Source organism: Pistacia vera, unplaced genomic scaffold (assembly GCF_008641045.1).
Source record: "Pistacia vera cultivar Batoury unplaced genomic scaffold, PisVer_v2 Contig732, whole genome shotgun sequence".
NCBI lineage: Eukaryota > Viridiplantae > Streptophyta > Magnoliopsida > Sapindales > Anacardiaceae > Pistacia > Pistacia vera.
In genome coordinates, this window is record NW_022196593.1 from 621,194 (window position 1) to 646,731 (window position 25,538).

At 36.2% G+C, this 25,538-nt stretch overlaps 1 protein-coding gene and 2 pseudogenes across 1 annotated transcript; all 3 read left to right on the forward strand.

Moving 5' to 3' along the window:
* The first annotated feature begins 110 nt into the window (after positions 1 to 110).
* LOC116115176 lies at positions 111 to 4,173 on the forward strand (annotated as a pseudogene).
* Positions 4,174 to 7,042: 2,869 nt separating this feature from the next.
* On the forward strand, positions 7,043 to 7,525 carry LOC116115177 (precursor of CEP9-like). Its single transcript, XM_031401338.1, has one exon. The coding sequence runs from the start codon at positions 7,043 to 7,045 to the stop codon at positions 7,523 to 7,525; it is 483 nt and encodes a 160-aa protein (XP_031257198.1).
* Positions 7,526 to 12,972: 5,447 nt separating this feature from the next.
* On the forward strand, positions 12,973 to 15,618 carry LOC116115178 (annotated as a pseudogene).
* The last annotated feature ends 9,920 nt before the right edge of the window (positions 15,619 to 25,538 follow it).

Consider the following 25,538-nt stretch of genomic DNA (forward strand, 5'->3'; position numbering starts at 1 on the left):
AGCGAGGCAGCCAAGGCATCAGTTTGGAACAGAATGCTGCAGGGTTCAAAGAAGATTTGAAGTCAACAAAACCTAGTGTTGACATTCCTACTGCTGAAAACACTGTGAGTATGACAGGGGAAAAGGAAATATTCCCACCCATGAGTTTGGTGCTTCTGCAACAGTATACCAGGATGGTTTTCGACTACACCACGGGTAACATTCCTGGTGTGGTTGGCGATAAACATGCGAAAAAGGAAGAAGATGTCGATACCAAACTCGAAGCAGATCATAGCCTTAAATTTAAGGTGGAATTCTGATCCAGGATATAATTCCCGACCCAAACACCCGGGCACGGCCCACGCGTTAACAAAAGTGAGAACCAAAGCATAAACATGTACATATACATTAAGGTCATGTACTGTTCATTTAAGTCTCGTGCATGTATTCCATGTTTAAGCTAGCTCGTTTATGTATGTTACAAAGTCTCTCTGGGATGCCGCCATGCTTTATTTAAATAAAAATATACGTTTTCATAATTTCGGCCCAAACACGACCCGGGTCTAGTGTTAGAATAATATTGCGCAAACATAAACACAAAAATGCATGAGATCTTGAAGATTGAATCACAAAATCAATATAATTTCATGGCAATCACATCTTAAATCCGATATTAATTATAAAATATTGAATAATAAATTAGAGTGCTGAATGCACAAATTTTTTCCAAAATTGAATCGATCCATCATTGATCAATGCCTGTCTAGCACAAATAGACATATTTGAATGGAATTTAATCGAATGTTGCGTTTGCACAGGGACTTAGCCTTTTTAAACATAATTTATTGGCCGCTGCCGTATGGACACTGTCACACATAGATTGGATCACTTCACTCGACGCTATAGCTTTCCTGTAATGACTGGCTTGCCCATCAAACGGGGCTGTTTCAACCATCCAAAGCTCGTTTCATCTCACTGTCCTCAATAGTCAACCGTCCGAGTCGACTCTAGGTCGCCGCCTCGCTCGCCGACTGTTCAAGTTGGTGTACCGACGTGTTCTCTGGCCCGGTGACTTTAACTTGATTCTTCTTGACCATTTAATCGTTGAGCGGGCTTAACTTGATCGGCTGCTGTAGCGAACTGAATGCTGGGTATGCCGCAGATGGGTACGCGAGTCGCGAGGTGTCGGCGCGTGTGTGGTTTTTTCACCGTCGGTGGGTCTTAGCGTGCTCAATGCAATTGTTGGCGCTTACAGTGAAAATTTGCCTTTGGTTTGTACGGTTGGAGGGCCAAACTCAAATGATTATGGAACAAAACAGGATCCTTCATCACACTATTGGGTTGCCTGGTTTTCGCCAAGAACTCAGATGCTTCCAGATTGTTACTTGCTTTCAGGTATGATCCTAAATTATAATAATGTTTTCTTTGTTGATAATAATATGAAAAAGTACTCTCTTAATAAAAAAGAAAAGATACCTTTAAGTGAATTTTAATGTTGGATTTATTATTTATTTTTTACGTTGAGCTTGAATACTGTGTTCATGGGTTTTGAAGTTTTGTTGATGATGAATTAGCTCGATAAATGATGATAGCTTTGATGTATGTTTCTTTGGTAGGCTGTGGTGAAAACTTGGAAGATGCACATGAATTGATAAATACTGCGATATCAACTTCTTTGAAAGAAAGCAAGCCTGTTTTTATCCGTATCAGTTGTAACTTGCCTGCGATTCTTATCCTACTTTCAGCCGTGAGCCAGTCCATTTGCACTTTCTCCCAAGGAATCTTTTAAGACTTAAGTCATGGCTTTTTTTAAGTCTTAAAAAATATGGTCGGTTTATGAGAATGTTTCTTTGTGACTTAATATTTATTAATTGTGGGTGAGCAGATTGAGTAATAAAATGGGCTTGGAGCTGCAGTTGAGGCAACAGCAGAATCCTTGAACAAGGCAGTGAAATCAGTGTTGGTTGGTGGACCTAGCTTAGAGTTAGCGAGGCATATGATGCTTTTGTTAAGGTTGCTGGTGCTTGTGGTTTCTGCCTTGCATTGATGCCTTCGGTGCAAGGGCCAGTGCCAGAGCTCATCCCATTTTATTGGAATTCTGGGTTGCAGTGAGCACAAACTTTTGTGCTGGATTGTGGAATCTGCAGATGCTTATTGTTTGCGGGACCTATATTTAATGACTATAGCTCTGTTGGAAACTCTCTTCTTCTGAAGGAAGAGAAGGAAATCATTCTCAGCCTGATCGTGTTGTTATTGGAATGGGCTGCATTTGGGCGTGTTTTGTTGTAGGATTCCTGAAAGCACTTTCAAAGCAGCTCAAGTGCAACACTATTGTTATGACAATTATCACGGATTTATGTCCTGAAGGGATCCTCTGAAATGTGAAACTAAAGAGGCACTGAGGGTGAATGTTCTGTTCCAGCAATACAGAAGTGTCGTCTAGTGAAACTGCTGTGATTGCTGAGACAGGGGACTCTGGTTCAAATGCCAGAAACTAAATGCCAAGATGCGGGTGAGCAAAGATAATTATTGATGATTTTTCTGGCACCTAGGGGGTTTATAAATTTGAAGGTATTATTTGAATATGGTTTTGCAGGTATGAGTTTCAAATGCAATATGGATCAATTGGATGGTCAGTGTGGCAACTCTTGGGTTACACAGGCTGTGCCTGAGAAGCGCGTAAATGCTTGCATTGGTGTGGCAGCTTAGGTATGTGGGGTTATTATTTGGTGTCTGGTAATTGTCTTATACTTGGAAAACCAACCATGAGAAACCCTGTAAGTAATTTATTGAGGAAACTACAAGCACATGGGTTTTGAACTGAAAGACATGCTTCTTTTCACTTGATTTGTTATTTGACAATGCTGTTCTATTTCTTTTAAAATTTAAATGTGTGTCCCATATCTTGCATTATCTCACCTCAAAATCCTCCCAAAGTGTATTGTCTTTTAATTAATGGATGTTTTATATTTTGCTTAGTGATGCCTCAAGTGAGTGCACAAAAGAAAAAGTTAAATTTTTCTTTTGTTACTGATGATTTCTCGTATGAGTTGAGTGTTTTTTTGGTCAGAAATTAGAGGCATTTGAAAAGTTTAAAGAGTTCAAGGCTTTTGCAGAAAAACAAAGTGGTTGTGCAATCAGAACTCTCAAAACAGACAGAGGGGGAGATTTTGTATCTGATGAGTTCACTTTGTTTTGCAAAGAAATGGGTATTCGTAGGCAGCTGACAGTGAGGAAAACTCTAGAGCAAAATGGCATTGTCGAGAGGAAAAATTGAACGGTAGTAGAAATGGCACAAATTTTGGTGATTGAGAAGAAGCTACCTAATGATTTCTAGGCTGAAGTAGTAGCTACATCAGTTCATCTTCTCAACACTTCTCCAACCAAGGTAGTGAGGAATAAGACACCTCAAGAGGCATGGTGAAAGATTAAGCCCAATGTAAGTGGTCTGAAAATTTTTGGTTGTGTTGCATATGTTTTAATTAACTCAAGCGATTGTGTTAAGATGGATAAGAAGAGTGAAAAAATGTATTTTTGTGGGGTACAGTGATGAAACAAGAGGTAATCGTTTGTATAATCCTAACACAAAGAAGGTAATCATTCGTAGAGATGTTGTGTTTGATGAAAGTAGCAGGTGGTAGTGGAACAATGATGAAAATCAACACTTGCCCCATATGCAAGAGTTGCTAGAATCAGGCGGTGTCACCTCCACAGTCTCCAATATGGAACCTGACAACCTTGGATCAATCCTTCTCTACTCCTTCAGAGTTTAAGAGCAGTGGTGGTCAATCATCCCCTGACAGTGAAACTCCTCTATGGAAGTTTTAGTCCTTGAGAGATATTTATACATCTACATATTCTCTTATTGTTGTAGAGCCCACAAGTTATGATGAAGTTGTTGGAAATGAAGATTGGGAGAAATCCATGAAGGAGGAAATGTTGGCCATTGAAAGAAACAACACATGGGAGCTCATGGATTTGCCACAGGGGAAGAATGCTATTGGCGTGAAGTGGGTCTACAAGTTGAAGTATCATGCTGATGGGAGTGTGCAGAAATGCAAGGCAAGGCTGGTTGTCAAAGGGTACATACAACAGTATGAGGTTGATTATTTTGATACGTTTTCTCCAGTTGTTAGATTTGAAACTGTGAGAATTATTGTGGCGTTAGCAGCTCCAATGAGTTCATTAGTTTGATATAAAATATGCATTTTTGAATGGTGTTTTGAATGAAAATGTGTATGTAAATCTATCACAAGGTTTTGTTATTGCTGGCAATGAAGAGAAAGTTTATAAGTTGAAGAAGACTTTCTATGGTCTCAAGCTAGCACTAAGAGCTTGGTGTGGCAGACTTGATTCCTATCTCCAGTAAAATGGTTTTCTTAGAAGTGACAACGGGTCTACCTTGTATTTGAAGGTGAACGGTAATGATATGCTTATTGTTTGCATTTATGTGGATGACATTATATACACTAGTTCTACTAATATTCTTATTAAAGAATGTAAAGAAAGCATGATGCATGCGTTTGATATGACCAATTGGTGCTGCTGCATTATTTTCTTGGTCTTCAAATTCAACAAACAGAGCATGGCATTTTTATTTCACAAGAAAAGTATGTTGTAGACCTGCTTAAGAAATTTAATATGCTGAATTGCAAAGTTGCCGCCACACCTATGAATTCTGATCATGAATGATGGACAACAAAAGCTGATGATAAGTGGTTTAGAAGCATTATTAGTGGGTTGATGTAACTCAACACTCATTCGGATATTATGTTTCATGTCAGGAATTGAGCACTAACTATCCCTTTTAATGGCCTTATTAAATAGCACTTTGTGATGGGGCAACGTGGATCAACCGTGATGTTTCATTTTTGTTATTCCATTATTAATTAAATCTCAAATTATTGACAGCTGGTGATTTGATTAGCTTGTAGTTGCTGGCTAGCTATCCAATTCTTACACCAATATTGTACATGCATCACACGTTAAGAAAAGAATATAAACTAATCATTTGGTCATTGAACAAATTTTTTTTTTTTTAATAAAAAACTAGCGGGAATAGCATACCTCCACGTGAGTGTTTACACATAGATCAGAGAGCAACTTGCATCCTCAATGGGCATGTGCCCGACCCCTTGAAGAGTTGGCTGGCTTCCTTCTTCATGAGGCTTCGCTTTCTATAAGATGGCCATGTGTCTTGGCAGTCGGTCATTTTGGAGGACACGTGTTGGGACCTCCTTCTGCATGCTTTTATCGTCCAACACTTACTAATTAAAAACCATTTTTCTCTATGTGCGTATTTTTGCACCAAGTCCATAACGCTGTACCTTTGCGAAAATATGGTTTAGATTCATTTAACACACCCAATTCCCGGAAAATTGAAGAATAGGCCATTCCAAATTTCTGCATGATTCGGCTTCACCCATTTGATCAAATTTTCAATAAACAAAAAGCAAGACAGTGTTGAATATGGAATCATGAAAATTATGTTATGTTATTAATGGATCACTTCTCCACAACAATTTTGATCAGCCATTTGGGGCTGCAAATCTTTGTGGGGTAACACCATGCACTTAGTATTAATTTCATCTTTTTCGCTTTAATTTTTCTGTATCTTGTCCTCATCTTGTTGCCACTTCCCCTTCTGAATTCTGAAAGCTTTACACGTATATATTACTGATTAATTAACCAATCAAAACTCAGATATTCCAAGTGGTTGATCAAAATTGTTGTGGAGAAGTGGTCCATTAATAACATAACATAATTTTCATGATTCCATTCCAATTTTAGATTATCCATATATAAATGTAGGATTCAAATAACTCAATACCCTCTAAAAAGCATCCGTTATTATTGCATTCAGTCAAATTCCGGCTGTTATAAAAACCATTCCTTACCATCAAAAAGTGTTCCCATTGCTAGAATATAATATACAGTTAAAATATATTATCTCTTTCTTTAAGTGAAGTCTAAATCAGACATCCATACAAAAAGGATAATTGATTTAGCACATAAACTAGTGTTTATGGTTGGAAAGTTCATCTATTGAGCAAAGCTCCTAATGTTTCTTTCTTTTTTCTTTTTAAATAATTTCAACTTGATTATTTTCATTACAGTCTTCCATTAACAAATATTTGGCTTTCTATTCTTTCCAAATTAGCATATATGTAGACTCCTAAATTAAAATGCTCAATACAACACAGTAGAAAAATTAAACTGGTTTATTGTAAGATCAAGTTGCACATACACAGACCAAGCCTCTCAAGTTGGCTACATTTGTGAAGTTGCGTGCTCTACTTGAAGTTTGCTCACGTACTGCTATAAAGGAAGACTTTGCAGAGGGTTGATTTTCTTTTAAACTGATTTCTGCAGATTTCAGTTTAAGGGAGGCCGTTAAGATTTAAATGTTTTATTTTATAGTTATTGGAAGTCCTAGTCATTTGTTGGTGTCTTATGTGTGATCCTATTTTATAGGAGTTGTGATCCTATTTATAGGCCCTTTTTCTTTATCAATTATTTGCCAGAGCTTTACCAGTCCAGCGCATCTCTTTTGTTTTTTTCTTAACTTTGTATCAAAGGTGAGCACTGATAGAAAAAAAAAAACATTTAACATTTAGTAAAGAAAAGTAGAGAAGAGCAATAAAATATTCAAGAAAAATCCTTTAAAAAGCGTAAATCTTATTGTAGTTTGAGTCAAATAGTATTTGTAGTTTGAGTGATTATTGTATTCAGTCAAATTCCGGCTGTTACAAAAATCATTCGTGACTATCAAAAAGTGCTTCCATTGTTAGTGGTCTATATTTGAAACAGCTGAGTTAATGCGCTGATATTAACACTATTTTATATTAATTAAACTCGCCGTGATTCTTGACAATTGCTTATTACCTAATTAGTTTAATGTTTATAAGATTAGTGGGAGGGAGGTGCTGTGGTGAGGTTCCAAATCTCAAGGAGCCAACCATGCACACACAGTGCATTCTTTTTAAGCCTATAAATACCTTAAGAGACGAGAACTTGTCATCATACCTCCTTATCGCTCTTCGTTTCTTCAGAAAGCGGATCCATGAACAAGTTTGTTATTCTTGTCGCTTTAATTGCGTGCAGCCATGCAATTCTTTGGGCTGAAGGAAGGCAGTTAAAGTACAAGGAGAAAGAAGAAACAGCAAAGCGAGGCAGCCGAGGCATCAGTTCGCAACAGAATGCTGCAGGGCTCAAAGAAGATTTGAAGTCAACAAAACCTAGTGTTGACATTCCTACTGCTGAAAACACTGTGAGTATGACAGGGGAAAAGGAAATATTCCCACCCATGAGTGTTGGTGCTTCTGCAACAATATACCAGGATGGTTTTCGACCTACAACACCAGGTAACATTCCTGGTGTGGTTGGTCATAAACATGCGAAAGAGGAAGAAGATGTCGAATCCAAACTCGAAGAAGATCATAGCCTTAAATTTAACGGTGGGCATTCTGATCCAGGATATAATGCCCGACCCACAACAGCCGGGCACGGTCCAGACGTTAACAAAAGTGCAGAACCAAAAGCATAAACATGAACACATACATTAAGGTCATGTACTGTTCATTTAAGTCTCGTGCATATTATTCCATGTTGAAGCTAGCTCGTTTATGTATGTTACAAAGTCTCTTTATGGACTCGCCGCCATGCTTTTATTTTAAATAAAAATTACTCCGTCTTTCATAATTTCGGCCCACAACACAACCCCGGGTATTAGTTGCGACCTGACCCACACTAATATCAATACAAATCAATGGTAGGACTTGCTACTTTAGCATCCGAACCACTTAGAAAACCCCCTTTGCATTTATTTCACTTTAGATATTCCATTTTCACGTGTATTTAACAGCCAATCAACGTTACGCACGTGACAATTCGTTGGTGCCAAAAACGAGCATCAACAATTCTAAATAAAAATTACTCCGTCTTTCATAATTTCGGCCCACAACACAACCCCGGGTCATAGTGTTGGAATAATGCAAAAACATAAACACAAATTCATGCATGAAATCTTAATGGTTTTTAAGTGTAAAATAGTGGGTTTGCTTCATGGTTGGGCTTTGGGCCTTTTCATTGATTGTGATTGTGATTGTGTGAATGGTGATAACTGATAAGGTTCTTTTGTTTTGTTTTTGTATTTTGCATCACATACGACAATGAATGGAAGAGACTACTTTGGCCCCACCAAATTGCATTCTCAACCATCAAATGCGCCCATCACAAATCACTTTACCCACAAGCCACAAGTGGGAATTAGTTTAATTATTAATCCAAGAATTAATGTTATTAAATATGTTTTATTTTTTCTTTAGATAATGATTTATACGAAAGACAATATTATACTTATAATTTAATCTCACAAATTTTTTCTTACAACTCTGATAAAACAGTTCACAATTGATCAGCTCACAATAGATCTTATTTGTCCAACAATGAGTCATGCTTGTCCAAGTGCGAATTATTATATCAAGGGTATGAAAGAAAGTTTGTAAGGTTAAATTGTGAGCCAATCTTTATTGTTTGGTTGAATTTGAGTGAGGTGAAAGAAGCTAAGTTAATTCAACAATTAGTGAGCTCAAGCAAGCTTTATGATTCTAATTCTGATTGAGCCATTATGTCTTATGGATTTACATCTACCCCCAAAACCCTTTTTTTTTTTTTTTCATTTTTTTCGGTCTACTATTATCAGATCTTGCAGTTTAAATATTAAAATTGACCTTTTTAATTCAAAAAATATTAACCATGTTAGGACGTAACAGGTAATTCATTCGTCACACGTAAGGCAAACGAATAACTCATTTGTGATTGATGGGCGACAATGGGCAAAAGTTGACGAAGTCAAGACCCAATTAAGTGGAATTGTATTGTTATATTGAATGAATTGTAGGACAGATGAAAACACATAAAAGAGGCGTCAAAAGGCCGTGGCTTTACTTTTTCAACAAAAACAGGACACTCTTATCTTCTTATTATGTCATAACTCACAAGACTTCTTAGCCATTGGTTTATTATTATTATTGATATATTCATTAATTATTAATTTTATTTTTTGGTCTCCCTGGGTTATATGTAGTATATAGTATGACTTTGAATATTTAGAAGATCTACTTGATCAAATTAAACATAGATTCGTAAGATAGCTTTAAAAGGATTGATAGTAAAAAAGATTGGATCATATTATAATTTTGTACCCAACTTCACTCATGTGTTGTTCTTCCTTTTCTTTAGATCGATCCTTGTGCACCGAATTAGTTAATTTATACTTCATTCATGCCAACCTAAACTATAAAGTCTACCACCCACCATGAGTAACCCAACGATAACGGCGAATCAGAGAGTGTCCATGACTTCAACTTGCAGTCATAGGTTCAATTCCCCGTTAGGGGAAAAGTAGTACTTTGGTCAAAGTATACATAAACTGATCTGGATATTTTAGTTAACAACCAAAAAAAAAAAAAAAACCTCATTTTGTAATCTCATAAAGGGAAAAAAAATTATAACATAATATTCTGATAAAATTATATTTTATATTTATCTTAATATGTATTTTATTTTTAAGACAATTATGAAAAAACCCTTAAGCTATTGATTTAAGGGTCCAAAACTAGCATCTTTTATTGTTGTTGGGCCATTCAAGCGTGGGTACTAAGCGAAAGAACTAGACAAATTTGGCCCATCATACATCCTCTGTTCATGAAAGTATTTTCCCTTCAATACAAGTCTCACCAACATATTCCCCTCATACATCCTCTGTCCTTCTTTACTCCCACTCCTTTTAATGTTCCATCACAGACCTTCCTGTTTTCCCCCCTAATTCTCCTTCTCTCAGCATCCAATCATGCAAAACTCTTCACCATCATGTCCAGCACCCTACCTGCTGATGCTACACCTCTCCACTGCACCTTCTAACCATTCTTTCCCTTCCTCTCCATCACCACCACCACCACCACCTCCACCTCCACCTCCACCACCTCCTCCACCTCCACCCTCCTCTCCTCCTCTCCTCCTCCTCCTCGTCGCAGGTCAACCAGAACTCGGAGTGCACCCACGTACTTACAGGACTTTCATTGTGACTAGACCTCTCTCACTTCTTCAACTTAGTTTTGCCTAGGCAACAATGTCCACTACCGGTACAAATTAATTCATGGTTGTTAATTTTGCTCTTGACACAATGGTACTGGGAGTGTGCCTTTATAGGGTGACTAGAAACGTTTGCCAACTTTAATTACAAAAGAGTTGAAGCATTGGGTTCATAATTCAAAGTAAATTTCTCCATCTAATTATTATTTTCAAGTGGGCTTATCATTAGGTCTTTCATATATTAGGTCTAACTATACACAGATGTTTTATCTACTATTTACGGGCTTACAAGGGTTTAACCGTTTAAATGGTTTCAAAAGCTCCGACTCCATCACCATGAATAACAAATTTAGAATGCACTATAGAGCCTAGCGACTTTTGGAAATGAAACTAGTGTTATGGTTGGAAAGCTGAGCACTGACAGAAAAACACATTTAACATTTAGTAAAGAAAAGTAGAGAAGAGCAACGGAATATTCAAGAAAAATCCTTTAAAAACAGCATGGTGGGGACTAAATTTACCGATTGTCTATAAACACCTCTCTTTGCGTAATATAATTAGTAAGCACTTCAAGTTCCAACATGTTATTATATATACACTCTTAGAATGCGCACCATATTCAAATATATATGCATAACAAATATATGTATTCTCCAGCTATTGCCTTAATAATCTTAACTTTTAATATAATATGGTTGTAAAAATTCTTCCACAACTCAAATCTATCAATGTTTTTTGACCTTTTTACCTTTATACAATATTGGCTTCAAGTAATATGAAACATTTTGACACCTATATATATTATTTTTCTAATAATTTAACAGCAGTGACCAATTTCCAGTTTGTCTTGAAGCTAAATATCCTTGACCTTTCAATGTGCTCAACTTTTGCTTTATGTTGTTTGAAGTTTGTAAGGGCGGGACGTAATCTATTTAATCAATTTCCTTACATAGACGGTTGATGAGGTAGCCAGGTCATCGAAATGCTCTATGGAAAAACTCCTAAATGCAACATTAATAATGAATATATTCAAGTTGTCTTAGTGGATGAGGACTAAAATTTAACAGTTTTCTTGCCATCATCATCCAAGTTGCCTATTCAGATCATTACTAATAGTTGGAGTTCCAGAGAGACTTAATTTACTACAAGTTAACACTATATTGAGATATAAATATATATCTGCCTTTATCACTAGAGTTTTCTCTTAAATTGTCATGTTCATCAAGTTTATTTTAATTCATGATATTTTTGTGAAAGTTAACTTTACTTTATCACAATTTCCTTATGTAGTCTTAAAAGGTTGTAAGACATTGTCTGTGGTCCCGCAAGAAAGAGAAAAATTATGTTTGTGGTCCAACAAAACATTAGAATTCTTTTTGTCCTTCACATGTTCAGTTATGTCAGATTTATGCCTTTTGCCTTATCTTATCAGCTAAGATATTTTTTTCCATCTGTTATGCTGTCATGAGGACCACCTACAGGTGTCCCAATATCCACTTGTGGTACAAGGAAATAAGTTTTTTCCCTTTTTGGTTGTGATCCCAAAAGATAGATGAAATCTTTTCCATTTTTGGATCAACATATTTAGCCCTTATTTGTTGACTTGACAAGAATCGGGGAGCACGAAATTGGTCTATATCTTCTTCATTCTTGCTAATTTGTGAACTAACCTTTAATATTTTATTTTATTTGTGCTCTAAAATTTAACTCTATTTAACCTAAACGTTAAATAAAGTTCATCAACTCCAACAACGGCGAATGTAGTAATATAAAGGATTACAGTGAGATCATCATTAACTAATGATCCATCATTTTATGTCATTGAAAACCAAGATTAGTAAAATAAAATATCTATCAACATACAGAGATATCTTTCCAATCTCAATTGTATACCTAATATTATCACAAAAGAAATATATATAAATTATTGGTTCTTATTTATTTATAAGAATAATATTATACGTAAAAACTTCTTATATAAACTCAAACAAATTTACAAATTGATGCATTTTAATCATTATATGACTTTAAATCAGAAATATATTAAATAAATTAGAATAGATGATATATCAAATATATTAGGTATCCCTAGAAATTAGAATAATGAAAATTAGCAAAGTTGCCTACTCATTAATTAAAACTGGGTGTGCATGTCGTCCAATTAGGTGAAACCAATTATATGGAGATTTGAAAAGGGAGATGTATATTACTCTGTTAAAACCTACTGGTTGCAATATAGCTTCTTGTCTGAATATTGTTTTGAGCTATTCTTCATTCTTTCCCTGTTGCTGCTTCTAGTAATTGGGTTTTGTAAATCTAAATAATATATTATGTATAGATTTAGTGCAAAAATACACTTAAAGAAAAAAATTTGATTTTTAGTTCGCCGCACTAATGGAACATTTTGACACCTATATATATTATTTTTCTAATAATTTAACAGCAGTGACCAACTTCCAGTTTTTCTTGAAGCTAAATATCCTTGGCCTTTCAATGTGCTCAACTTTTGCTTTATGTTGTTTGAAGTTTGTAAGGGCGGTACGTAATCTATTTAATCAATTTCCTTACATAGACGGTTGATAAGCTAAGAGAAGGGAGCTAGGTATCCCTGCCTAGAATAATGAAAATTAGCAAAGTTGGGAGGCTCCGCCACCACCAAATGACGGTTGATACAAGTAATTTGAAAAAGAATATTAAATGAGTTGAGAAAAGAGAAATGCTCAAAGATTTATGCTGATTCGAAGCTTTATCCCTAAGCATCCTACCTATATAACAATATATTACAAACATACTATGGTCAAAGATCTTCAACGATCCAAATTTATATTGTTGCGTCGGGTCCACTTATATATATATATATATACCTTATCGCTCTTCGTTTCTTCGGCGAGCCAATCCATGGACAAGTTTGTTATTCTTGTCGCTTTGATTGCCTGCAGCCATGCAATTCTTCGGGCTGAAGGAAGACAGTTAAAGTACAGGGAGAAAGAAGAAACAGCAAAGCGAGGCAGCCAAGGCATCAGTTTGCAACAGAACGCTGCAGGGCTCAAAGAAGATTTGAAGATAACAAAACCTAGTGTTGACATTCCTACTGCTGAAAACACTGTGAGTATGACAGGGGAAAAGGAAATATTCCCACCCACGAGTTTTGGTGCTTCTGCAACAGTATACAAGGATGGTTTTCAACCTACAACACCAGGTAACATTCCTGGTGTGGTTGGCCATAAACATGTGAAAGAGGAAGAAGATGTCGAATCCAAATTCGAAGCAGATCATAGCCTTAAATTTAATGGTGGACATTCTGATCCAGGATATAATTCCCGACCCACAACACCCGGGCACGGCCCAGGCGTTAACAAAAGTGCGGAACCAAAAGCATAAACATGTACTTATACATTAAGGTCATGTACTGTTCATTTGGGTCTCGTTTATGTATGTTTCAAAGTCTCTATGTGGACTCAGCCACTATGCTTTTATTCTAAATAAAAATTACTCCATCTTTCATAATTTCGGCCCACAACACAACCCCCGGTCATAGTGTTAGAATAATGCACAAACATAAACACAAATTAATGCATGAAATCTTAAAGATTGAATCACAAAAGTCAATATAATTTCATTGCAATCACATCTTAAAATCCACATATTAATTTATAAAATATTGAATACATAAATTAGAGATAGCTGAATGCACAAATTTTTTCCAAAATTGAATCGATCCATTATTGATCAATAGGCTTGTCTAGCCCAAATATGACAATATTTTAATGGAATTTAATCGAATGTGCGTTTGCACAGAGACTTGGCCTTTTTAAACATAATTTATTGGCCGCCGCCATTAGGGACACAGTCACACGTAGATTGGATCACTTCACTCGACGCGTACAAGCATTCCTGTAATGACTTGGCTTGCCCATCAGACGGGGCTGTTTCAACCATCCAAAGCTCTGTTTTACCTCACCGTCCTCAATAGTCAACCCGTCCGAGTCGATTCTGGGTCGCCACCTCGCTCGCCGACTCGTTCAAGTTGGTGTCACCGACGTGTTCTCTGTCCCCGTTGACTTTAACTTGATTATTCTTGACCATTTAATCGCTGAACCCGGGCTTAATTTGATTGGCTGCTGTAACGAACTGAATGCTGGGTATGCCGCAGATGGGTACGCGCGGTCGCGAGGTGTCGGCCCGTGTGTGGTTACTTTCACCGTCGGTGGTCTTAGCGTGCTCAATGCAATTGCTGGCGCTAACAGTGAAAATTTGCCTCTGGTTTGTACGGTTGGAGGGCCAAACTCAAATGATTATGGAACAAACATGATCCTTCATCACACTATTGGGTTGCCTGATTTTAGCCAAGAACTCAGATGCTTCCAGACGGTTACTTGCTTTCAGGTATGATCCCAAATTATAATAATTGTTTTCTTTGTTGATTAATAATATTAAAAAGTAGCCTTTTTATAATATAAAAAGAAAAGATACCTTTAAGTGAATTTTAGATGTTGGATTTATTTATTTATTTTTTACGTTGAGCTTGAATACTGTGTTCATGGGTTTTGGAAGTTCTTGTTGATGAGTGAATTAGCTTGATAAATGATGATAGCTTTGATGTATGTTTCTTTGGTAGGCTGTGGTGAATAACTTGGAAGATGCACATGAATTGATAAATACTGCGATATCAACTTCTTTGAAAGAAAGCAAGCCTGTTTTTATCTGTATCAGTTGTAAATTGCCCGCGATTTCTCATCCTACTTGCAGTCGTGAGCCAGTTCCGTTTGCACTTTCTCCCAAGTAATCTTTTAAGACTTAAGTCATGGCTTATTTTAAGTGTTAAAAGATATGGTCGGTTGATGAGAATGTTTCTTTGTGACTTAATATTTATTTACATTGTGGGTGAGCAGATTGAGTAATAAAATGGGCTTGGAGGCTGCAGTTGAGGCAACAGCAGAATCCTTGAACAAGGCAGTGAAATCAGTGTTGGTTGGTGGACCTAAGCTGAGAGTTAGCAAGGCATGTGATGCTTTTGTTGAGCTTGCTGATGCTTGTGGTTATGCCCTTGCATTGATGCCTTCGGTGCAAGGGCCAGTGCCAGAGCATCATCCCCATTTTATTGGAACTTACTGGGTTGCAGTGAGCACAGCCTTTTGTGCTGAAATTGTGAATCTGCAGATGCTTATTTGTTTGCGGGACCTATATTTAATGACTATAGCTCTGTTGGAAACTCTCTTCTTCTGAAGGAAGAGAAGGCAATCATTCTCCAGCCTGATCGTGTTGTTATTGCGAATGGGCCTGCATTTGGGCGTGTTTTGTTGTAGGATTTCCTGAAAGCACTTTCAAAGCAGCTCAAGTGCAACACTATTGCTTATGACAATTATCACAGGATTTATGTTCCTGAAGGGATTCCTCTGAAGTGTGGACCTAAAGAGGCACTGAGGGTGAATGTTCTGTTCCAACATATACAGAAGATGCTGTCTAGTGAAACTGCTGTGATTGTTGAGACGGGACTCTTGGTTCAACTGCCAGAAACTTAAATTGCCTAAAGGATGCGGGTGAGCAAAAGATGTAATTTAAAAAAAGAAGAAGAAATCATGTCAAATAATTAATTGATTACGTAAACGATTAATGAAACATTGTACTTAATAAACATTAATTTTAGAGTAATTCAAAGTCTTTATTAAATAAGGGCAATTAAATCTTTTGCTGAAGTTGAAAGAGTTGTTTTTGTTCTTATGTTGAGTGGCTATTATTTAGGTGATGTGATAAGTGAAGTAGGGTGCAAGTAATCCTTTGGAGAAAGAAGAAACAGCAAAGCGAGGCAGCCGAGGCATCAGTTCGCAACAGAATGCTGCAGGGCTCCAAGAAGATTTGAAGTCAACAAAACCTAGAGTTGACATTCCTACTGCTGAAAACACTGTGAGTATGACAGGGGAAGAGGAAATATTCCCTGATCCAGAATATAGTTCCCGGCCCACAACACCCGGCCACGGCCCAGGCGTTAACGAAATTGCAGAACCAAAAGCATAAACATGTAAGGTCATGTATTGCTCATTCATGTATGTTATAAAGTCTCTCTGTGGACTCAACCGCTATGCTTTTATTCTAAATCAAAATTACTCCGTCTTTCACAATTTCGGCCCACAACACAACCCCGGGTCATAGTGTTAGAATAATGCAAAAACATAAGCACAAATTAATGCATGAAATCTTAATGGCTTTTAAGTGTAAAATAGTGGGTTTGCTTCATGGTTGGGCTTTGGGCCTTTTGATTGATTGTGATTGTGTGAATAGTGATAAGGGCTCCGTTTGGTTGCCAATTGGGAATACTACTTTTAGTATTCCCAAAAAAGTTAAACAGTAAAATACCTAAAAACTTTGATTTTTGGGAATACTACTCCCAATATTATTCAACTTTTTTTAAACCCCTTAAATTTGATAATTTAATTAAATACCCCTAAATATTTTTTTAAAAATTACAAAAACACCCCAGTAATTCATATTTACTAGATTCTGGCCACCACTGCCGGAAAATGGTCGGAATCTGTTAGGATGGCGCACTACCGGCTGAATCTAGCCGGTATGCACCGATCTGGCCTTTTCCGGTCAGATCCACGGTGGTCATACGGTCAGATCTGGCCACGACCGGTAAGATCCAGCCGGTCATACGCCAATACGGTGAACCCGGCCACCCTCGGCGGTGGTGGCCGGCTGTCCGTATTTGACATTGGATTGGGGGTGTTTTTGTTAACTTTTAAGATTTTATTATAGGGGGTGTTTTGTAAATAAACAAATATATGGGGTATTTTATTAATTTATAAATCCTACATCTTAATACCTGCCTAATTCAACCTTTTTTTAACTTTTTTCAGAAAACTTTTCTCAAAAACACCCAATTGTGAACCAAACGGTTCTTTTGTTTTGTTTTTGTATTTTGCATCACATACGACAATGAATGGAAGAGACTACTTTGGCCCCACCAAATTGCATTCTCAACCATCAAATGCGCCCATCACAAATCACTTTACCCACAAGCCACAAGTGGGAATTAGTTTAATTATTAATCCAAGAATTAATGTTAATAAATATGTTTTATTTTTTCTTTAGATAATGATTTGTACGAAAGACAATATTATACTTATAATTTAATCTCATAAATTTTTTCTTACAACTCTGATAAAACAGTTCACAATTGATCAGCTCACAATAGATCTTACTTGCCCAACAATGAGTCATGCTTGTCCAAGTGTGAATTGTTACATCAAGGGTATGAAAGAAAGTTTGTAAGGTTAAATTGTGAGCCAATCTTTATTGTTTGGTTGAATTTGAGTGAGGTGAAAGAAGCTAAGTTAATTCAACAATTAGTGAGCTCAAGCAAGCTTTATGATTCTAATTCTGATTGAGCCATTATGTCTTATGGATTTACATCTACCACCTCATGTTAGGTCTACTATTATCAGATCTTGCAGTTTAAACTATTAAAATTGACCTTTTTAATTCCAAAAAATATTAACCCATGTTAGGACGTAACAGGTAATTCATTCGTACACACGTAAAGGCAAAACGAATAACTCATTTGTGATTGATGGGACGACAATGGGCAAAAGTTGACGAAGTCAAGACCCAATTAAGTGGAATTGTATTGTTATATTGAATGAATTGTAGAGACAGATGAAACACACTCAAAAGAGGCATCAAAAGGCCTTGTGGCTTTACCTTTTTCAACAAAAACAGGACACTCTTATCTTTCTATTATGCTCATAACTCACAAGACTTCTTAGCCATTGGTTTATTATTATTATTGATTATATTCATTAATTATTAATTTTATTTTTTTGGTCTCCCTGGGTTATATGTAGTACAGTATGACTTTGAATATTTAGAAGATCTACTATGATCAAATTATAACATAAGATTCGTAAGACTAGCTTTAAAAGGACATTGATAGTAAAAAAGATTGGATCATATTATAATTTTGTACCCAACTTCACTCATGTGTGATGTTCTTAATTTTCTTTAGTATCGATCCCTTGTCACCGAATTAGTTAATATATACATCATTCATGCCAACCTAAATTATAAAGTCTCCACCCACCCATGACTAGCCCAACGATAACGGCGAATCAAGGGAGCTGTCCATGACTTTAACCTACAATCATAGGTTCAATTCTCCGTTAGGGGCAAAAGTAGTATCTCTAGTCAAAGTATACATAAGTTGATCCGGATACCTTCGTTAGGAATTAAAAAAAAAAAAAAAACTCATCTTATAATCTCATAAAGGGAAAAAAAATTATAATATAATATTCTAATAAAATTATATTATATATTTATCCTAATATGTATTTTATTTTTAAGACAATAATGAATCAACCCTAAAGCTATTGATTTAAGCGGGCCCAAAACTAGCATCTTTTATTTGTTGTTGGGCCATTCAAGCGTGGGTACTAAGCGAAAGAACTAGACAAATTTGGCCCATCAAACATCCTCTGTTCATGAAAGTATTTTTCCCTTCAATACAAGTCTCACCACCATTAATTCCCCTCATACATCCTCTGTTCCCTTCTTACTCCCACTCCTTTTAATGTTCCATCACAGACCCTTCCTGTTTTCCCCACTAATTCTCCTTCTTCTCAGCATCCAATCATGCAAAACTCTTCACCATCATGTCCAGCAACCTTACCTGCTGATGCTACACCTTCCACTGCACCTTCTAACCATTCTTCCCCTTCCTCTCCATCACCACCACCACCACCACCACCTCCACCTCCAGCACCTCCTCCTCCTCCTCCTCCTCCTCGCAGGTCAACCAGAACTCGGAGTGCACCCACGTACTTGCAGGACTTTCATTGTGACTAGACCTCTCTCACTTCTTCAACTTAGTTTTTGCCTAGGCAACAATGTCCACTACCGGGTACACCTTTCCCTTTAGCTAATAGTTTGTCTTATCATAATTTTTCTCCTGCTTATTGTGCCTTTTCCACTAGTATTTCCACCCATCTTGAACCTCATACCTATAAACAAGCATTGAAACATGTAGGCTGGTGTCAAGCCATGGACACAGAATTGGCAGCTTTAGAAGCAAACAACATTTGGGAACTTACAGACTTGCCCGCTAGCAAAGTGCCGATTGATTGTAAAATATGTTTACAAAGTGAAATATAATTCCAATGGGTCATTTGAGAGGTTAAAGGTCCGCTTAGTAGCCAAGGGTTACACCCAACTTGAGGGGGTAGACTATCATGAGACATTCTCACCTGTTGCTAAGTTGGTGACCGTGAGAGATGTCTATTGGCAATTGCTTCAATCAAAGCCTGACATTTACATCAATTTAATGTAAATAATGTCTTTTTATATGGGGATCTAAATGAGGAAATATATAGCAGGATCGTTAAAACACAAAGTAATTGAAATAAAAGTAAATGAATGAATTAAAGTAATTGAAAGAATTGAAGTCAAGTTAATAAAACAAAGTAAATGCAAAGACTATTGTAAATAAATGCAAAGAAAAATAAGTGAAGTAAAATAATGAATGTGTTGGAGAAACTTACAACTTTATTGCTTTGATAATTTGTACACGAGAGGAAACTTTCNAAAAAAAAAAAAAAAAAAAAAAAAAAAAAAAAAACTTTTTAACATTTAGTAAAGACGAGTAGAGAAGAGCAGTAGTCAGAATGGCATTTGGAGTCCACATTTCTCCTTCTAATATCATAATTAAAATGCATAAGCCAATGTGGTTTTGACCTGACCTCTTTGATTATTTTGGCACTAACAAGGTTGAGTATTAAAATCGTCTTCTTCTCAGACGATCTTTATCAGATTTTGGATAGAAAAGCACTATCAAACAAATAGCATGTACCCAGGACCGTCTCTAGAACATCTGTGACGATAGGCAGGAGTTACTTTGGGGTCCTTTAATAATATAAGCATATATCAAAAAAATTACTATTATTATTATTATTTTGCCTTTTGAGTCGAAAAATCACTAGGAGAGGTGGACAACAATCGACAGGCTACAAGGTTAAGTTGGTGGGAGGTTTTACAGAGTAGATATTGGAGAAGTGATGGGTGGTGAAATGGGTGATTTTCAATGCCAAAATTGATAAGAAAATGCTTGAGAAATCATGATCCAAAAGGTATCGATGGCCGGCGATTGGCAGAGTAAACGGATAAGGTATGATAGGGGTTTTGGTGAGAGGGATGAGGGGAGGAAGATGGTGATGTCGGGGAAGGCCAACAATGTCGGGTACATGCCAAAAAGGCTGGAAATGGTTGTCGTATGGTGGAGTTGGGTTGCGAGATTCATAAAAAATTAGTCAAATCGAGGGCTATCAAGGTTGGGAAATGATAAAATGATGATTTCGGTCGATTTTGGTGAGAAAATCGAACGGAACCAAAATTGACCGAAATCAACTCCAAACCACTGTCGACAGAAGAGGGCTAGAGATGATTGATGTGAATGTCAAATTTTGGGATTGAATTGGGGGTAAGTAATTTGAGATATATAAATGACTATTTTAGTCTTCCATTGTTAAAAGAGATTCAATATGTTAATTTAGGGGTATAAACTAGAATATATAAAACTAGAGGTACAAACTTGCTATTTTGTTAAACTTTTGGTGGGAATATATGTAAAAGGTTTATAATAAATTTGAGCTTTTTTAGCTTTTTTTCTGGGGCCCTTGGCTTAGATAAGAAGTTATAAATCATTTTCATTTTGAGCAATACTACTCTTACAAAGACAAAAACAAAGAGACCATACAAAGACAATTTTCACCCTTCATCTTCATGATTTCTCTCTCTCTCTCTCCCTCTTTTTCTATTTTTTCTTTGTTTTTTCCTTCCTAGTGATGTCACTTTGTAGCTCTCTTTGTATTGTCTTTGTAAGGATAGCATTTTTCTTTCATTTTTGTAAGATATTAAAAAAAAAAAAAAAAAATTTTATAAAAAATTTGGGCCCCCATATTTTTGGGGCCCTAGGCAGGTGCCTCAACTGCCTACCCCTTAAGCCGGCCCTGCATGTACTACTTAACTCTTCAGTTTAACTCTATAAATAATAACATGTTTATGAGATTAGTGAAGCGACACGCCGTGGTTCCACATTCCGAGTAGCCAACCATGCACGCACGCACGCACGAGTACCCTTCTGCAAGATTCGTAATTCCATTGTAATTGGAGGGAGAAGATCATGAATGTCGGTCGAGCCAAGGTCATTCGATCCGAACAAATAAAGTAAAACATATAGCTTGTGATTGTGAGTGGCATATTCAAGCCGATGCTTTTATATATATAATTATATATTATATATATTATATTTATATATATATATATATATATCTCAGTTTCCAAATCTATGTATGTTCGGCTTCGCCCCCATTTGATAGAATGTACATCAATTTTCAGTAAACAAAAGCAAGAAAGAGGATAATTTTTTTTTTTAAATATATATTTATTATGTCAGATTGATAATCTTAGTTTAAGTTATATTAAGAAGGTGTGTGATGGTTATCCCCAACCAAAGGGTAATTTGTTTTACAGTTTTATAATAGAAGGCACAGAGAAGAGATTATAAAAAAAAAAAAATTAGGAACATGTTTGTTTAGAAAAATATTAAAAGTCCAATTACTTCATGAGATGGGAATTGTTCCTTTTTCTCACTAAAATGACTTATCAGATAGTAAAGTTGAAAGGGTAAGGTGCCTGATTCTGTGGTGGAAAACAAAGGGCTAGCTGAAATAGCATGGGGCCATTTTTTTATCATGTTTTCTTTCTTCTCTCTAAATCGAAAGTGATTTCTTTTGCTTTTTTCAAGTTTGCATTTCCTTTCTTTATCCATCTTCAGCTCCGCTTGGAGTCTAATGAGTTTTGAAAAAAAAAAAAAAAAAAAAAAATTTACTTGTTTAATGCGTTTTCTAAAAGATGGTGTCGTTTTTCTTCCTTCTGGGAATTTCGTGAGACTTTAAACGACTTCTTCTGTGATGATCTCACGTGTCTAAGACGGCAGTTTATCTCTTCTTTATTCCTCTTTTATCGTTTTCTTTGGATCACATCATAATGTCATCGTTTTCTTTATTCAATTTTGCCGACAAAAATTGAGTAAAATCAATGGCCAAGTCAACAGAACCACACCCACCAACCCGCATCGGCTCGAATATGCCACTCACAGTCACAAGCTATATGTTTTACTTTATTTGTTCGGATCGAATGACCTTCCCTCAAACGTCATTCATGATCTTCTCCCTCCAATTACAATGGAATTAGGAATCTTGCAAAAGGTACTCGTGCGTGCGTGCATGGTTGGCTACTCGGCATGTGGAACCGCGGCGTGTCGCTTCACTAATCTTATTATTTATAGTCTCTTAAAATGCGCACCATATTAAAATTAAACTGAAAAGTAAAGTAGTACAAAAGCAAATAAAGAGGAGCCAACCATTCACACCCGAGTACCTTTTTTTTGCAAGATAATTGATACTCGGTCAAATTACTGCAGTTATACAAACCATTCATTGCTGTCAAAAAGTGTTCCCATTATTGCTTACTGTTGATACGGTTTTGGTACCAACGAAGAGGTACGCAAGCCTTCGAAAAATTTGGATAAAGGGTTCATGAAAGACTATGAAATAGCAAATATGATACTAAATTTGTGGATTCAATGTGATTTGTGTGTAAATTAAATGATGTACAAAGCAATAAGTGTATAAAGAAAATAAAGCGATAGACAAAAACGATTTTTGAAGTTGATCGGATGTATGAAACAATTTATATGTCTACTGTTGTTTTATTGATGAGTTTACAAGGAGTATATGCTCTAGAGAGACTACTGTTGTAGGGTTTTTGTAGTAAAAGAGATAAAAATATCTTATTGATTTGGGTGAAAACCTTCTATTGATAGTGTTTTGAGGATGATTCTTAGTGTGAAATAATCCACATATAGTTTGATACGTAATACTATGTTAATTAGCTTGTAGATGAAGTCGTCCATGTACAACTTGACACATGCATAGATCGGAGAGCAACTTGCATCCTTAATGGGCTTGTGTCCTTGAAGAGTCGGCTGGCTTCCTTCTTCATGAAGCTTCGCCCTTTAGAAGATGGTAAGTGTCTTGGTAGTAGCTCATTCTGGAGGACACGTGTTGGGACCTCATTCTGCCTGCTTTTATCCCCCAACACTTACTAATTAAAAACCATTTTTTTTAGTTTGAAGTGTATTTTTGCACTAAGTCTATAGTGCTGTTACTGTTGCGTAAAATATAGTTTAGATTTAAAAAACCCAATAACTGGAAAATTGAAGAATAGGTCAGGCCAATATTCAGAAAAGCTAAATGCAACTACATTAGACTTTGCTGACAAAAGAATAGAGATCTCAGTTTCCAAATTTCTGTATGATTCGGCTTCACCCATTTGATAGAATTTACATCAAATTTTCAATAAACAAAAAGCAAGATGTTGTTGAATTCAATCTGTGGAGTTTATTTGAATAGAAAGGGTCTAAAATGGGTCATATATAAAAACTGTTATCAAAAGCTCCTTTGAGAGTAGTATGATCATAAGCAAATTATATGTAAGAATATGTTTCAGCGGTAAGTAATCATTCAGCCCATTTGTCAGTATGCAACAGGCCATAAACGATAAAATTTTGAAGGACAGACTGAAGGCAGATGTGTTTCACTTGAATTTGTAGACCAAAAGAATTGATTAACTTGCACTTTTCAGAGTGGATAGTACAGGAGACTCCCAACTTTGCTAATTTTCATTATTCTAGGCTGGGATACCTACCTTCTCTTAGCTTATCAAATCATTATTCTAGGCGGGGATACCTAGCTTCCTTAGCTTATCAACTCCCATGGGGTCGACTTCTACCCCACTCATATTCACAGGCCATATGCTTGACTTTATTTGTTCGGATCGAATGACCTTGCCTCAACCGACATTCATGATCTTCTCCCTCCAATTACAATGGAATTAGGAATCTTACAAAAAGGTACTCGTGCGTGCGTGCGTGCATGGTTGGCTACTGGAAATGTGGAACCGCGGCGTGTCGCTTCACTAATCTTATTATTTATAGTCTCTTAAAATGCGCACCATACTAAAATTAAACTGAAAAGTAAAGTAGTACAAAAAGCAATTAAAGAGGAGCCAACCATGCACACCCGAGTATCTTTTTTGCAAGATTCTTAAGTCATTTTCAATTCCATTGTGAATGTCAGTGGTATAGAAGTCGACCCCATGGGGGTTGGTATAGATTGTTTGAGTCATGACAATTGATACTCGGTCAAATTACGGCTGTTATACAAACCATGCATACATTAGTGTCAAAAAGTGCACTATCGACTCAGTAAAAATAAGAAATGCTCTCAAATAACACTGGCATCTGGCACAAATAATTTTTTTGACCAACTAATGTGCTCCTTTGAAATGGAAATTAATTTTTTAACCCAGATTATTGATACAAAATTCTGCACCAACTAGCTTGATCTGATCAACTTTGTTGGGATTGAAACTGATGTGTGCGTGATTAGTGAAAATCAACGATGAATATGAATGAAATGAACTAAGAACAAAGAGATTTTTAAAGTGGTTCAACCAGGTTAACAACCTACGTTCACTATATTTTTGTATTTGCTATGAGAGCTTACAATACGATTTTTATCTGAAATTTGTAACCCCCTCCTCATCGTCTGAGGGAGGTTTATATACAAGATTAGTATAAAGGGAAAAATGGAATTTAGGGGATTACAACTGATTCGAATCATAATTTCAATATCTTTGCGATTGGGCACGGTGATTGCGTAGTGATCATCGTTGATCCAGTCTTTCCCGCAATATCTAGGATCTGAAGTAATCTGAGGATTAATTGAATGATTCCTTGATTTGTTCGCTACTAGCTTATGCTAGGTCGAGCTATAGTTAAACGAGCTTATACTGGATTGATCAATCATAGTTGTTAAGCTTATTCTGGGTCGAGCTATATCCTCGAGGTTGCCCGAGCTTGACGGAAAAATCACACACAACATAGACATGCATGCATATATATTTGTGATTTGAGCTTTTAATTCAACTTTTAAAATAGTTTTATCATACTTGATTGACCATTAATAATAATAATAATAATAATAAATGCATAAATTTTGAAAATTTATCACTTATGACAGTTTCATTTCGATTTTTACTCTCCAACAGAGTTAAAAAAAGGAGTTAAATTTGGTCATGATACAATACTAATCAACAGCCCCCTTTCAGAGCACTACGCTCATTAGCAATTATATACATGTAAAGGCTATTATTGTAGTAATTAATTCAAGAACCTTGAAGAAAAATTATTTATAATTACCACTTTAAGGAATCTGTAGCTTTCAGCAGGCAAGCAATCGTTGATAGTTTGCAACTGACCATAAACTAAAAAATTTCCAAGGACAGGTGTGTTTCACTTGAATTTGTCGACCAAATTAAAGAATCTTCTTACTTGCACATGAACCATCAAC